This window comes from Callospermophilus lateralis, unplaced genomic scaffold (genome assembly GCF_048772815.1).
Source record: "Callospermophilus lateralis isolate mCalLat2 unplaced genomic scaffold, mCalLat2.hap1 Scaffold_98, whole genome shotgun sequence".
Classification (NCBI taxonomy): Eukaryota; Metazoa; Chordata; class Mammalia; order Rodentia; family Sciuridae; genus Callospermophilus; species Callospermophilus lateralis.
The window spans coordinates 5,201,623-5,215,317 of record NW_027517992.1 but is presented as its reverse complement, the minus strand read 5'-3'; the positions used below and the strand labels follow the sequence as shown (position 1 = coordinate 5,215,317).

The following is a 13,695-nucleotide window of genomic DNA, read 5'->3' as shown; positions in this document are numbered from 1 at the left end:
AGGAATTTTCACAGTTCAATCTCATTGAACTTTTTCTCAGCTAAAAGGAAAAAGGAAATAGAAGGATAAAGAGAAGGGAAAAACATGAAAACACTTTATATTTCTCTCTTGTTTCTTTCATTTCAAGAAAGAAACAATACCTGTTTCTCTTTTCACTAGGTTATGTGGGATCTGGTTCCTAGCTGTTGCTCCTCAGTTTCAGCATTTGACTTTGGAGCTTTAGTCTCTTCCTTAGATGACTGCTTTTATGCTACTTCCCATTTTCTTCTGTTGTCATTTTGAGTAAAAGGTTAGCAAGGCTATGACATTAAAGAAATGCCATTTCTTTCTGTGTTGGAGTTTTCTGAATGCAATTTCCTATTACGAAGATCCCATGGATGATCCATGGACACATCTGAGTATTCCATCACCATTTATAACATTTGAAAGGACAAGTATATGCTAAGTTACAAAGAAATTTAGTGATGTTTTTAAAAAAAATTCTGCTTAGGTTTTATTATCAGGCAGTTTATTGCTGTCTTTAGGAAATGATTGTTTTTGTCCTTTCCAGAATATGTTAATTGTCATTTCTCTTGTTGCTTGTGCATTTTCTTCTAGCAGTCTTCCCTTTCAGATTTCTTGCTATATATTTAGTGGTTTGTAGAAATAAGATGATGTAGCCTATTAGTTTCTAAATTCAGCCAATAGGCAAATTTAAATTGGAGTTCTAAGATGTTTTCTGGTGAGTGAAAGTGGCATATCTTAGTACAAAGATTATGCCTTAATATCGTTTCCTCAGATTCCTTTTGATTGTTTCTAGACTTTATCCTGGTTATGTAGAATTCTCAAGTAAATGATTTTGAGTACACACACACACACACATACACACACACATCTTTACTGTGAAATAAGGTACATATCTTAGTGTGTTTATGTCAGAGCCTATTTATGAAATATAACTACCAATTAAATTTAAAATGCTTGTTAACCTTTACTTATTTTTAATCCTATAAATTTATTATTCTGAACCAGAATGTTATTAAATTCTCACTTGGTTATGATTCTGACTGTTGTTTTAGGAATGCTGTTTCTATTGAGCAGATGTTTGACATCAAATTTAATCTTTTTTCTCTCTTCTAGGTAAAAGATAGAGTATATCAAGGTAAATTTTTAGGTTTCTTAAACTTGTATTGTATTAGTGTTTGATGTGTGTTTTATGTATGTTAGAAGTAGATACAGTGACTTTTAATGTCTATTACTTTTTTTTACCTCCTGAAAATTTTACTATTCCTAGGTTGCTAGTATGGGTAACTGAGTAGATGATGCTGGTTCCAACTCTGAGATAGGAGATAAAGAGGAGGAACAAATTGTGGATAGGGAGATGATAAGTTTTAATTTGGGGCAGATTAACTTTGAATATTGATGTAATGCAGATGTATTACATTTGAAGAGTATTTCTATGCTAATGATTTAATCATGCATTAAGTAATTGAGTAGATAATTTAAAGAATGGTAATGTGAATCAGTATGCTTTCATTTCTGTTTTTCTTTGCAAAGAATTAAATGATTCCATTTTCTGAAAAGAAAGTGTTTTGAGAAGGGAGGAATATCAAGCTACAACACTTTATTGTATTTCCCATCTGTGAAATAAGCTTAAATTGAAATATCATTTTGGATGGGAAGGGTACCTGGAATTGAACTCTGGGGCACTCTACTGAGCCACATCCCAAACCCCCTATATTTAGAGACCAAGTCTCACTTAGTTGCTTAGTGTCTCGCTCTTGCTGAGGCTGGCTTTGAACTTGGGATCCTTCTAGCTAAGCCTCCTGAGCCACTGGGATTACAGGTGTGCACCACCACACCCAGCAAAATATCATTGTTCTTATATTTTTCTTAAATTTTAATAATTTTATGCTCTTATTGCTAATAAGCATAGATTGCTTTTTAAAAGCATACTAGTTATGCTAAGAAGTATTTCCTCATAGTACCATATAACATGTCTTTACTTTTAGTAGATTGAGTAATTGGATTTCATTTAGTGATTGTAATAATCTTGTGTATTTCCCCCTTTTAGTCACTGAACAGCAAATTGCCCAAAAGATAATCAATTTCATGAAAGAAGATGAAGAACTGATACACAAATTTTCAAAGTATGAACAGAAGGTATAATTATTTTTTTGTTTCTTTCTCCCTTGGTTCTAGCTTGAATCATTTCTACCTGTTTTAATTTAAAAATCATATTTTAAAGTTTTTATTTCATTATTTCCTACAAATCATCCAAATTCTAAGCAGTCATATGTATTAAGTACTGCTTTCTTCTGGAAAGGGTCACTTGTCTGGAAGTAACTTGTATAGTAGCACTATAATTTGTGTATCTTAATTCTGAATGCTTTATTTACATAGATAAAGGAATCAGAGAAACAGATCCAAGAAACCATGAAACAAAATATGATTCTTTCTGATGAAGCAACTAAATATAAGGTAAAAATCCCTTCTTTGGGGGGAATTACATTCTAAACTCAAAAGTAAATGTAATGAGTGAGTAATCTTGACACCTTTTTTCCCAGGATAAAATAAAGCTTCTTGAAAAAGCTAAAGAATTTCTGGATGAGAGAGCTAAAAGTCTTCATGTTATGTTAGAATCTGAAAGAGAACAGAATGCTAAGAATCACGACTTGGTAAGAGTTTTGCTGCTAAGTGTTGCTTTAATTTGGCTTTTGAAATATTTTGTAAAATTGGTTAAGTTGAACTTAGTCCAGCTGTTAACTAAAGTAAGATTAGGAGTCAAGGAAGTTGAACCCACATCTGTGCCCATTTTGTGGAACTTTTAAGTACTGATACAACAAATTATTTTTATGGGCCTAGGAAATATTTTTATTCTCAACCTTGGATAATTTTCATATTGCTTTGCTCTACCCTTGGAAACATGCAGATCAACTAAAAAAACTATTGTCCAATTGAACAGTATTTGTTTACTTTTTACTTGAAAGAGTAATGAATTAATCAATTTTCTGTACTTAAAAAAATTTTACTTACATATTTCATTTTCAATTTCTATAAGTTTCTGTAATTACATAAAAGTTGCAAAAGATAGTAGAGAGTGTGTTCTGAAATATCCTACCCCCAAGTAAGCTTGATCACCTAGCTGAGGTAGTATTTATCAGATTTCGTCACTGTAAAAATTCTTTCCAATCCTTTTCATATTATATTCTTTGGAAGTTACCATGCACAGCCCACAGTTAAAGTATGAAGAGTTACGAGCTCAGGATGCAGCTCATGGTAGAGCACTTGCCTAGCATGCATGAGGCCCAGGATTCAATCCCAGGCATTGCAAACAAAGATTGGGGAGTTATGTCCACTTCCTTAAGGAGTGAATATCTTTATAAATTTTTGGGAATTCTTCTGTATGTGAGATTAGTCTATTCTCCCTTAAATTTTATCATTTTTTACTTCAGATAAGAAAATTTTAAAAATGATCTTGGGAAATTTTTTTTTCTCTATCACTAGAAAAAAAAATTACTAATTTGAACTGATTTATTTAAAACAGTAATTAATTAATTTTCTATGCTTTAAAACATTTTATTATTGCATTATGATTTTCTATACTTTGACCTTTTTCTCTGGTTATCTCATAAACAGTAAGGTTGTGGATGCCATGAAATATTTATGACTTCATTTTCCCTCATCTCTTTCAGTTCTTGATTTTTTGCTTAGTCCAAAGCTGGATCCCCTGCATTACTGAAATGTAATGGGATGGCTTGACAAATATTTTGTTGTGTTTATCTTTTTTAGTATATATATGTGTGTACACACACGCACACACGCACACACACACACACACACACACACACACACACATATCACTATTTCTACTGAAATCCTAATGCATATTTTGTGTTCTGTTTTCACCTGGCAGATAATTGAAAATAAGAAATCTATAGAGAAGCTTGAAGATGTCATTTCAGTGAATACTTCTGAATTTTCAGAGGTAAAGCTGCCAACTCTTGCTAATGGGATAGTTGGCATAATGGGATATTAATACTATATCTTAGTTTTGTTGCGGACCAAAAATTTGAAGTGTGCTAAAATGTGCAAAAAATGAGAACTATATGATGTCTGGTTTGGGAAAGTATAACTTTGTTTTTTCTTTGGAATTAATTCACTAACTCTAGTGTTTTGCATTAGCTTCAAATTGTCTTTAATGAAGCTAAGCTTCGTGAAGAGAAGGTGAAGTTGGAATGCTGTCAGCTTCAGAAAGAAAATACCATACTTAAGACGACGAAAGACCAGGTAAAGAAAATTTGATGTCATACATAATGTAAACTAGAGAAGTGAATATCATTATCTTGTATCTTTCTTGGATCTGTTTCTGAGGTAAGGAATATTCATGTAGGACCTTTTCTAGATATGCAAAGTTTAAACATGCTCCCTAAATTGAGTGCATGTATATGTTCTCCATCTGTTTTGGATTTTTGGATTATTGCTTTTCTTATCAAATGTCAATCAGTTATTAACTTGCATAGCCTCAAAGAAACTTTTTAAACCAGAAAATTAAGCATTTTATGATCCTCTTTTGAGTAGTTACTGATTCACTGGCCAAGGGAAGATTACATGATAAGGAGTCTAAATTTAGGAGACAGTCATATGTGCCCAGCCATTCCTGCTGGAGGTAAATTATTTGAATTGGCAGCAATTTTCTGGGGAATGCAATAAACAGGGTCAACTTCCTGAGAACTCTGATGTTCTTACTGCAGCTGTGAGAGTTGGGGCCACTCTGCCCTCTTCCTTAACCAAGGTCTCAACCCCCTCCATTGAGGCAGGCCACCGAGGAGTATGGTTCTCTATTTCTTTGTCTAAGTCTTGTAGTCCTGATGTATCCAGTGCAGAAACCCCTCCCTAACCCACAGGAATTCATGTGTTTTGACTTTTCAGTTGCAGCAGGACGTCAAAGACTGGTGTACATCACACGCTGAGCTCAGTGAACACATCAAATCATTTGAGAAGTCCCAGAAAGATTTACTTGTATTTCTTAATCACAAAGATGATACTATTAATGTAAGTTTATACTCCAAATACATGTTTCATCTCATGATTTCTCCTGAAATCTTCTGAATTAAAATCGAGAGTCTTCCAACCTTTTGCTTCTTTTCTAGGCTTTGACTAATTATATCACACAGTTGAATCGGTTACAATGTGAATCTGAATCTGAGGATCAAAATAGAGAAGATGAGTCAGATGAATTAACCAACGGAGAGGTAGCAGGTAAGATCAGTCTCAGGGAGGTTGAATCCTTTTTTTGCTTTCCTGTCTTTAATTAAGTATTTATGCAGATGCCACTTTTCAGCTAGCTGATTTTCTTCTTAAGCTTCAGGGTTGTAGACACATATCACTGGATCTATAGATATGTCTGTTGCATTGGCAGAGGTGGGTTGCTGGGGTATAATGTAGCAATAGGCATGTGAAGAACACTGACCTTTTCTATCCCATTGAAAACTAGTAAGTACACTGCAGCTACAATAGTCATATCCTGTACAATACTTAGAGTATTGAACATTGTACAGTAAGAGAAATTTATTTCTTATGCAGATGATAGTTGATTTTGATACTCATCATCTCTATGGCTCTGTGGTTTTAAGGTCCACAGTCAGTCTTAAGAGTCCAGAGGTAGTTGGAACCATAAACTAAGGCTGTGAGAACAGAGTCTAGAGACTATCAGAAAGCTAGAGAGAGGGAGTGTAACAGTGTTTACTGATGAGGAAAATATTTCCAGATGTTTTCTCCCAAGTTGGATATTGCTTACATAGCAAGTATTTCAAACCACACATGGTAGTAGATTCAGGGAGAAAATAGAGGATTGAATCTTTCTAAATAAGACACTTACTTGCCCAGGTGAAGATAGATCTGAGAGAGAAGAAAAGCTTTTATCTTACAAGAATAGCATAGATAACATTTTAGTTGTGCAAACTAGAAATTCACCTTTTTTCGTTTTGTTTTTAAGACAGACAGTACTTTTATTTATTTTTATGCTGAGGATCAAACTCAGTGCCTCACACATTCTAGGTGAGCACTCTACCACTGAGCCACAACCCCAGCCTGAAATTCACCTCTCTCTCTTTTTTTTTTTTAAATCTAAGCTTGCAATTCTCTTAAAAGTCATTAGTCGAATCAGTTTAGTTAGTTAATTGATTTTTTTTTCTTCTGGTGTTTGAACACAATCATTATTTAGTTTGGGGAAGTTAGGAGAATATAGAGTTAAAAGTAAGGAAAGAAAAAGCAAAAGTCTTTTGTTTTTTAGGTGATCGGAACGAGAAGATCAAAGATCAAATTAAGCAGATGATGGATGTCTCTCGGGTATAGTTCTTTGTAAGAGTCCCATAGTGCCTGTGAATTCTTCCTGTGCCTCACTTTTAAGAATACCTCTCTTTTCTGCAATTTTTAGACACAAACTACAATATCAGTAGTTGAAGAGGATCTAAAACTTTTACAACTTATGCTAAGAGCCTCGATGCCCACAAAATGTAATCTAAAAGGTGGGTTCTTTTTGAGAAGAAATTGCCATGTTGGAAAGACTTAAAATTTTATTGGAAAGATAAAGAATGGCTTCTTGCTTTCATGCTTCTTACTTTTCTTGGCACTACTCCCTCAAATAAGTTCTTAAGTCCTTGTACACATATAGAGATAAGCTGTTTTATCCTTTACAGACCAAATAAAGAAATTAGAAGGTGACTGCAATTCACTACAGTCTTCTAAAGTTGGACTGGAAGAGGAATGCAAAACTCTAAGGCAGAAAGTGGAGATTTTAAATGAACTCTACCAGAAAAATGAGATGGCACTACAAAAGTAAGATTTTCATTGTTTGTTATTGTTATCACTGTGTGAACTAATAGATAATTTTATGTTTTCTTAAGTTTATTTACAATTTCTTCTAGTTGTAATAAGTAGAGATTTGTCTTTTTTCCTTTGTGTTTTGTTTCCTATAAGTTGCATTTTTCTTTCCATTGTCAGTCTTAAGAGTCCTGAGGTAGTTGGAACCATAAACTAAGGCTGTGAGGACATCGTAATCAATTGTCAAATTCATATGAAGGCAGGAAGTGGTAAAATGGTATTAACAGTCACTGATGTGGAAATACCTCTCAAAGTTCTAGACCCTTTCTATGATCTCCCTATTTATTTTAATTACCTTTCATTGTGATCAGTTATGTAATTCTAATGTTTTGAACTTGTATCTCTAACTCTGGACCTTTAAAAATACTGAGTGATTTGGAATGACATGTTTTAGTAGAATAAAAACTTCAAAAAGGGATAATATTTACTTATTGATGGTACAAGTTTTGGACTTGAATATTTCAGATGTTCACACAAAATTGAACTGTGGCAAGGACCTTAGGAGTTATGATTATAGAAGTACTTGTTTGTAGAATATATTTATATATTAATCTTCTTAGTGTGGAGCTAGTTATTTTTTGAAAGTTTATTTGAAGTTTTTAATTCACAAAAATACTTGGATTCTCTAAAAATAGGTTGTGTCAGATTTTATTTGTTTGTACCTGATTTTACTCTTCGGTATATATATATATATCTTGTAAAGCAAAGACAGACCTTCTTACAGACCTAACTATTTTTAGGTATTTTGACTTCTGTTGCCTAATTAATGCATTAAATATTGAAACCTTTCCATTAACTTTTCTAAAATTCTGTGATCTCCAATCGACCTTTTTAGAATCTCAAATTTTTGTTCAGGCCAGTTCTAAATTCCTGGCCTGTTTCAAAGAAACATTTCTCATTTTATCACTTTTTTTTTTTAAGAACACTTGTTTTCTCTGTCCCTACTAGTAATCTGAATGACCTAAATGACAATTAATTTTTTTGTAATGCAGTTAAATTGTAGCACTATTTTTCTCAACTCCTCCAAAATTCATTCAGTCATCATCTGTGGTTTTTACTCTTTTTACTCATCCCCAGGTACTATGTTAGTTCATGCCTGTGTCATCTTTTCTGTTTCTAACCTCGATCATCTGTCTTCATTCTACATTTTTTATATTTGTATATAACTTATTTCAAATTCTTAGTAGTTTTCTCTATAGCCGCTTGAATGGACTTTCTAAAATATAAGTCTGTCCATGTCAATATGTGCGTGTGGTTTATGAAGAATTTGCTTTCTATTTGATGACCTGTTCTTTTTTTCTTCCTTGTATCTTTTTAATAGTTTAAATATTTTTAATTATTTTCCTCATCCCCTGTATAAGCTTGATGTAATCATAAATTATAATGGAATTATAATTATATAATTATAATTTTATTCATCTTCTCATAATTTAAAGGCCATGGTGTATATTCTGGACTTAATACAAACCTGACATAGATTAATAGGTTTATTATTTTTTTTATGGGCTTTAAGTAGCTCCTGAATCAGATAACTGTTGTGGCATTGTATGTTAGTACTTCATATACTGTGAACTCCACAAGACATTCATTCAATTTATACACATATTTAAAGTTTCTGTAGTTCTGCATTCTACACTGTTGGTTTCTTATTTGAAATTATTTTCATTGTATTTGAACATTGTCCTTTAATGATAGATTTGATTAGTGTATCAAAGGTAATACAAGGATAAACAGAGAATAGTATTTTATTCACTAAATATTGCTACCTTTATAATCTGTATTATGTTGACATGAACTTCATGATTAGAGTTAAAACCAGTTTCCATTTTTAAAGGATCTTTCTTTTGGCTACTGAATTTTGACTGTTACTTAGTTTTAGCAATTTAAAAATATCCAATTAATTACCATCTGTTTTAAATTTTTTCTTTAAGGAGTCCATTATCATTGTTGTTTGGTCTTATCCCTCTTCTAGTTTCTGTAGTCCTTTCTCTTTTTTTAACAGTTGTATTGGGAAGTGCCTAGGTGTAGTTTTCCCCACCCCACCCACTTTTCCTCTTGCAGTTATGTTGCTTGGGACCGTTAAACACTTCTTGAATTTTCGAGTCTTTTTCTAAATGTTGATTTTACCTCATTCTCTCTTCTGATTATAATAATGTATATTAGAATTTGATTTCCCCTGCCTCCTACATTCTGGATTTACTTCTTCTGGATATTTTCTTCTGACCTATGTTAAAAGCTCTAGGATTTATTTCACTTCCCAAATCTGCTGTTAAAATCATTCATTGAGTTTAGGATTTTAAAAAATTCAGGGTTTAAAATATTATTTTAGTTGTAGATGGACACAATATTTTATTTTTTATAGGATTTTTTTAAGAGAGAGAGAAAGAATTTTAATATTTATTTTTTAGTTTTTGGCAGACACAACATCTTTGTTTGCATGGGGTGCTGAGGATTGAACCCGGGGCCGCACGCATGCCAGGCAAGCACGCTACCGCTTGAGCCACATCCCCAGCCCGACACAATATTTTATTTATTTTATGTGGTGTTGAGGACTGATCCCAGTGCCCCACACATGTGGGGCCTGTGCTTCACCACTGAGCCACAACCCCAGTCCTATTTCAGTACTACAGCTCAAACCCAGGACCTTGAGCCATGTGCTCTACTATTGAGCTACCTCCCCAGACTCCTTGCTCTTTCTCATAAGGGACTAGGGTCTTACTGCTTTCCAAGCTATCTTTAATCTCATAATTCTGCCTCTGCCTCCTGAGTATCTTTGACTGTAGATAGGTCACCACACCCAACTATTTCTTTGTTTTATAGTTTCTAATCCTTTGACAAAATTCATAATCTTTTTTTTCCTCTTTTGTGGTGCTGGGGTTTGAACCCCAGAGCCTTGTGCATGCAAGGCAGCACTCTACCAACTAAACCATATTCCCAGCCCTGAAATTCATAATCTTGACTTTACTTTTTTGACTATATAAAGCACAGTGATTTTAAAACCTGTGCGGATAACCCCATTAGCTGGTTTCCTTTTCTGTGGGATTTTTTCTCACAGAATTTTGTCTTATGGAGTGCCTGGTCAGTTTTGATTGGCCAACATTGTTGTGATAATTATAGATGAAATTTGAGGACTAAGACGAAGTTATCTTCTTATAGAAAAGTGTTGAGGTTACTTGAGTAAGATTGTCACTTTAAACTTAGTCAGCAATTAAGATAATTAAAAAATGACTTGTCTTTTCAATGTTTTTCAGTATTGTTCCTTTTGGATTTTTTTGCCTGTTCATCACTTAAGTGTGCAGTACTTTCTAATCTAAACTCAAAGGCTAGGGCTTTTATTAAGGGTCCCTTTATTGGTAGCCTCATTTTTCCTCTAAGCCCAGGAATTTAATGAAGGCTTGGTTCAGACTCATATCTTTGTGTTATCTTCAATAGGAGAAAAGTATCTTAAAGTGCCAGCCTTACTTGTAATTCTGAGATTCCTTTTTCTAATGGATCTTGGCCACATACATATATCTTCACTGACTTTTTAGCTTGGATCCCTTCAAACACAATTTTATATTCTTATAAAGATGTTTTGATTGTTCTTAGTGCTCTCAGACTAACTCTTTGATAATTGGAAACAAAATTCTCTCTGTCCTTCAAGATTCAGTTTTCTCCATATTCCTTCTTAAGCCAGTGGGGAAAATTATTATATTCCTTTAGGCATCATTTATACCTGAAACAGTGAGCTCTTTTATTCTTTAGCATCTTACAAGGTAACTAGTATATTATAGCCACTCATAAAATACTTGCTGAAGAATTAAATGAGAAGCTATATAAGAATATATTATCCCCTTTTTCTATTTGGTACCAGTAATCCTTTTTTACTGTAGTTCTTCTGATTTATGGAAAATTAAGTTTCAAGTTAATTATCTTTTGAATTGGAAATATGGCTAAAGTAGTACAAAGATAGCAGAAAATAGTATTTTTTAAATCATTAAATGTGGCTACCTTTGTGTCAGTAGATGAACATCTTGAGTTTCATGATCAGAGTTAAAACTTGTCAGTAGATAATACTCTGATAGTGGGTCACTTTGGCTTCTTTTTCTGGTTGATAGACATTATCAAAACTCAGATTTGTCTTTTTGCTTAATTTACAATTCTTTTGAAATAAATATCTAAAGTGTGAAAAATGTTCTGTGGTTAATTGCATAGCTAAAAGTTATATTCTAGAAGATTTTTTCTTCGGCTGACTATATGGTACCAGTCTTGGATTGAGAAAAGAGTTCCTCCATGACAAAGATATACTTAGTGTCCTACCCATGGCAGAAACGAGAAAAGAATTATCCCCTGCTTTATCCTAATATGTTTAATTATGTTAGGTTGATCAGTCCTGATCTTCCACATTGAAGTAAAGTGAGTTTTTATTATCTTACACACAGGAGACTTGCCCTTGGGGCACATGTTGTTTTCACATTTATTTTATTTACTGGTAAGTAGAGAATTAAGAGGATAAGTTAGAAAATGTAAGTGATTTGCCAGAGTTTGATTTATGAAATTGCAGGTTTGAATTCCTATTTTATGTGCCTAAGCATTTTATAGAATTGTGGGAAGTGATATTCACAAAGAGAAACTTTTGATTTGATAACTGGTTTTCTTTTAGGAAACAGAGTCAAGAAGAATGTGAGAGACTAGAAAAAGAGCAGCAGCTGTCAGCTGCAGATGAAAAGGTGGTTTCCGCTGTACAGGAAGTTAAAAATTACAAGTGAGTTCAGTTTCTAAAGGAGGGTGTCAATGTCTCATGAATTAGTGTTAGCTTTCTTTTTATTTTTTTTTTTTACATTATGTAGATAGAAGAAAATAGCATGGAAGTATAAATAACGAGAGGATATGAACACATTCAATTCACACAGGAGAAAAAATAAATTTCAACTTAACAAATGAAAAATGTTAACAAAAATTTACTTGTACCCAATGGGCAAAACCATAGGGAACTTGGTCAATGCAAACAGTTCTGGGGGTTTTGTATGTTGTAGTAATTCTTTAAGAAATCAGTTTGCTGTGTGTTATATCAAGACCCACAAAAGTGTGGCATTTGATAGACCTTGGAAATCTTCTATGGATATAATTTGAAAAAAAGAAAAAGTTTTAAGGAGGAAGATATTTCTAGCAGAATTACTTGAGAACACACTGATGAACAGTTAAGGAAATTATAATTTATCAATTCAGAATCTCTAGCAATTAAATGATAAAGAAGTTATTAGTATTAGGTTTTTATTTTATTTATTTATTTATTTATTTATTTATTTATTTATTTATTTATTTATTTATTTTTGGTGCTTTACTACTAAGCTACATCCTTAGACCTTTTTTTCACTTTGAGACAGCGTCTCAGTTGCATAGGTTCCCACTTAATTGCTGAGACTGACCTCGAACTTGTGATCCTCCAGCTTCAGCTTCCCAATCATTGGGATTACTGGCATGTGGCATTGCACCTGGTCTGTAGTATTAGTTTTGAACACACTGGATTCATATAACTTTAGAAATGTTTTTCTTATGTATGATAAAAGTCTTTAAAAGTATAGCTGATGGAATAAAGAGAAAATGGTCAGAATGTTTCAAATTTTATTCAATTGCTGTAATTCTTAGGCGGAGAATTGAAGAGATGGAAGAAGAATTACAGAAAACCGAGCGCTCATTTAAAAACCAGGTAGTAATTAATACTGTCCTGTAGTTGCAGAATTCTTTGATATCTAATACAGACAATTATAGGCTATAATAATGAATCCCTAAAAACATTTTTTAATGTGTTGTCTTTTTCAGATTGCTATGCATGAGAAGAAAGCTCATGATAATTGGGTAAGATTTTTTTCCCCTTTTCTTTATTTTTTGCATAGCCTACCGCAACTGAATTTGAATATTTTCTCTTTAATAGCTCAAAGCTCGTTCTGCAGAAAGAGCTATAGCTGAAGAGAAAAGGGAAGCTGCTAATTTGAGACAGAAGTATGTGATTTTTGGTATCTTACTGTATGTTTTATAGTGTTTTAAGGTTATGCTAGATATTATCTATGATTGCTGTTTCATAATTCAGCCCATTCTTTCTCAATATTCAAGACTACTGGAAATGACCCAAAAGATGGCAATGCGGCAAGATGAACCTGTGATTGTAAAACCAATGTCGGGGAGACCAAATTTACAAAATCCTCCTCGGAGAGGTAGGGGGCACTTTGTAAAAGGAGCTATTTTATTTCTTGGTGCAGAATGTATGTAAATTACTTTTTATTTCTGTGTGTAATGGTTATGAAATAATCTGAATGATTTGCTAAAGCGGGAGGTGTGGGGGTTGGTGTCAGGGAGAAGGCTGCCTTAAAGTAGTAACACGGCATTTTTGTCTTTAGGTCCACTGAGCCATAATGGCTCTTTTGGTCCATCCCCCGTGAGTGGTAGAGACTGTTCCCCTTCACTGACAGCAGAGCCAGCTGGGAGACCTCCTTCTGCTACTCTTAATCAAAGAGATATGCCTAGAAATGGATTTGGTGAGCATTCACATGTTGCTTTATAGTAAACTGCTTCAAGGTTTTGGTTTTTTTCCCTTTTGAATATTCTAATGAAAACATAGAATTTGGGCCTGTACAATATATAGAAGATAATTTCTTACTTTATCTTAGTGAATGTTTTCTGTAAAATCTGTTCTAGAATAGAAAACATTTTTTTTTTCCTGGAGGTCCCTGTATTGTTTTTTTCTTTTAAATTTTACACTGTGAAGTGTAAACCTTTATCTTTAAATTAAATCTCTATGGTGTTCCTTTTCCACATATTATAAAAGTAGCCTTAAACTTTATGTAGCATACA

General features: G+C 33.3%; 1 protein-coding gene across 1 annotated transcript in view; it reads left to right on the top strand.

Moving 5' to 3' along the window:
- Nucleotides 1-13,695, top strand: part of LOC143387583 (transport and Golgi organization protein 1 homolog) — a 39,700-nt gene that overhangs the window by 22,067 nt on the left and 3,938 nt on the right. The window contains exons 8-24 of the mRNA XM_076841904.2: nucleotides 1,120-1,141; nucleotides 2,054-2,142; nucleotides 2,383-2,460; nucleotides 2,547-2,657; nucleotides 3,896-3,967; nucleotides 4,165-4,269; nucleotides 4,912-5,034; nucleotides 5,133-5,241; nucleotides 6,275-6,330; nucleotides 6,419-6,509; nucleotides 6,681-6,819; nucleotides 11,507-11,608; nucleotides 12,493-12,553; nucleotides 12,667-12,702; nucleotides 12,779-12,846; nucleotides 12,958-13,058; nucleotides 13,242-13,379. Of these exons, the coding sequence (XP_076698019.2) occupies nucleotides 1,120-1,141; nucleotides 2,054-2,142; nucleotides 2,383-2,460; nucleotides 2,547-2,657; nucleotides 3,896-3,967; nucleotides 4,165-4,269; nucleotides 4,912-5,034; nucleotides 5,133-5,241; nucleotides 6,275-6,330; nucleotides 6,419-6,509; nucleotides 6,681-6,819; nucleotides 11,507-11,608; nucleotides 12,493-12,553; nucleotides 12,667-12,702; nucleotides 12,779-12,846; nucleotides 12,958-13,058; nucleotides 13,242-13,379 (1,501 nt within the window). The remainder of the gene's footprint in view (nucleotides 1-1,119; nucleotides 1,142-2,053; nucleotides 2,143-2,382; nucleotides 2,461-2,546; nucleotides 2,658-3,895; nucleotides 3,968-4,164; nucleotides 4,270-4,911; nucleotides 5,035-5,132; nucleotides 5,242-6,274; nucleotides 6,331-6,418; nucleotides 6,510-6,680; nucleotides 6,820-11,506; nucleotides 11,609-12,492; nucleotides 12,554-12,666; nucleotides 12,703-12,778; nucleotides 12,847-12,957; nucleotides 13,059-13,241; nucleotides 13,380-13,695) is intronic.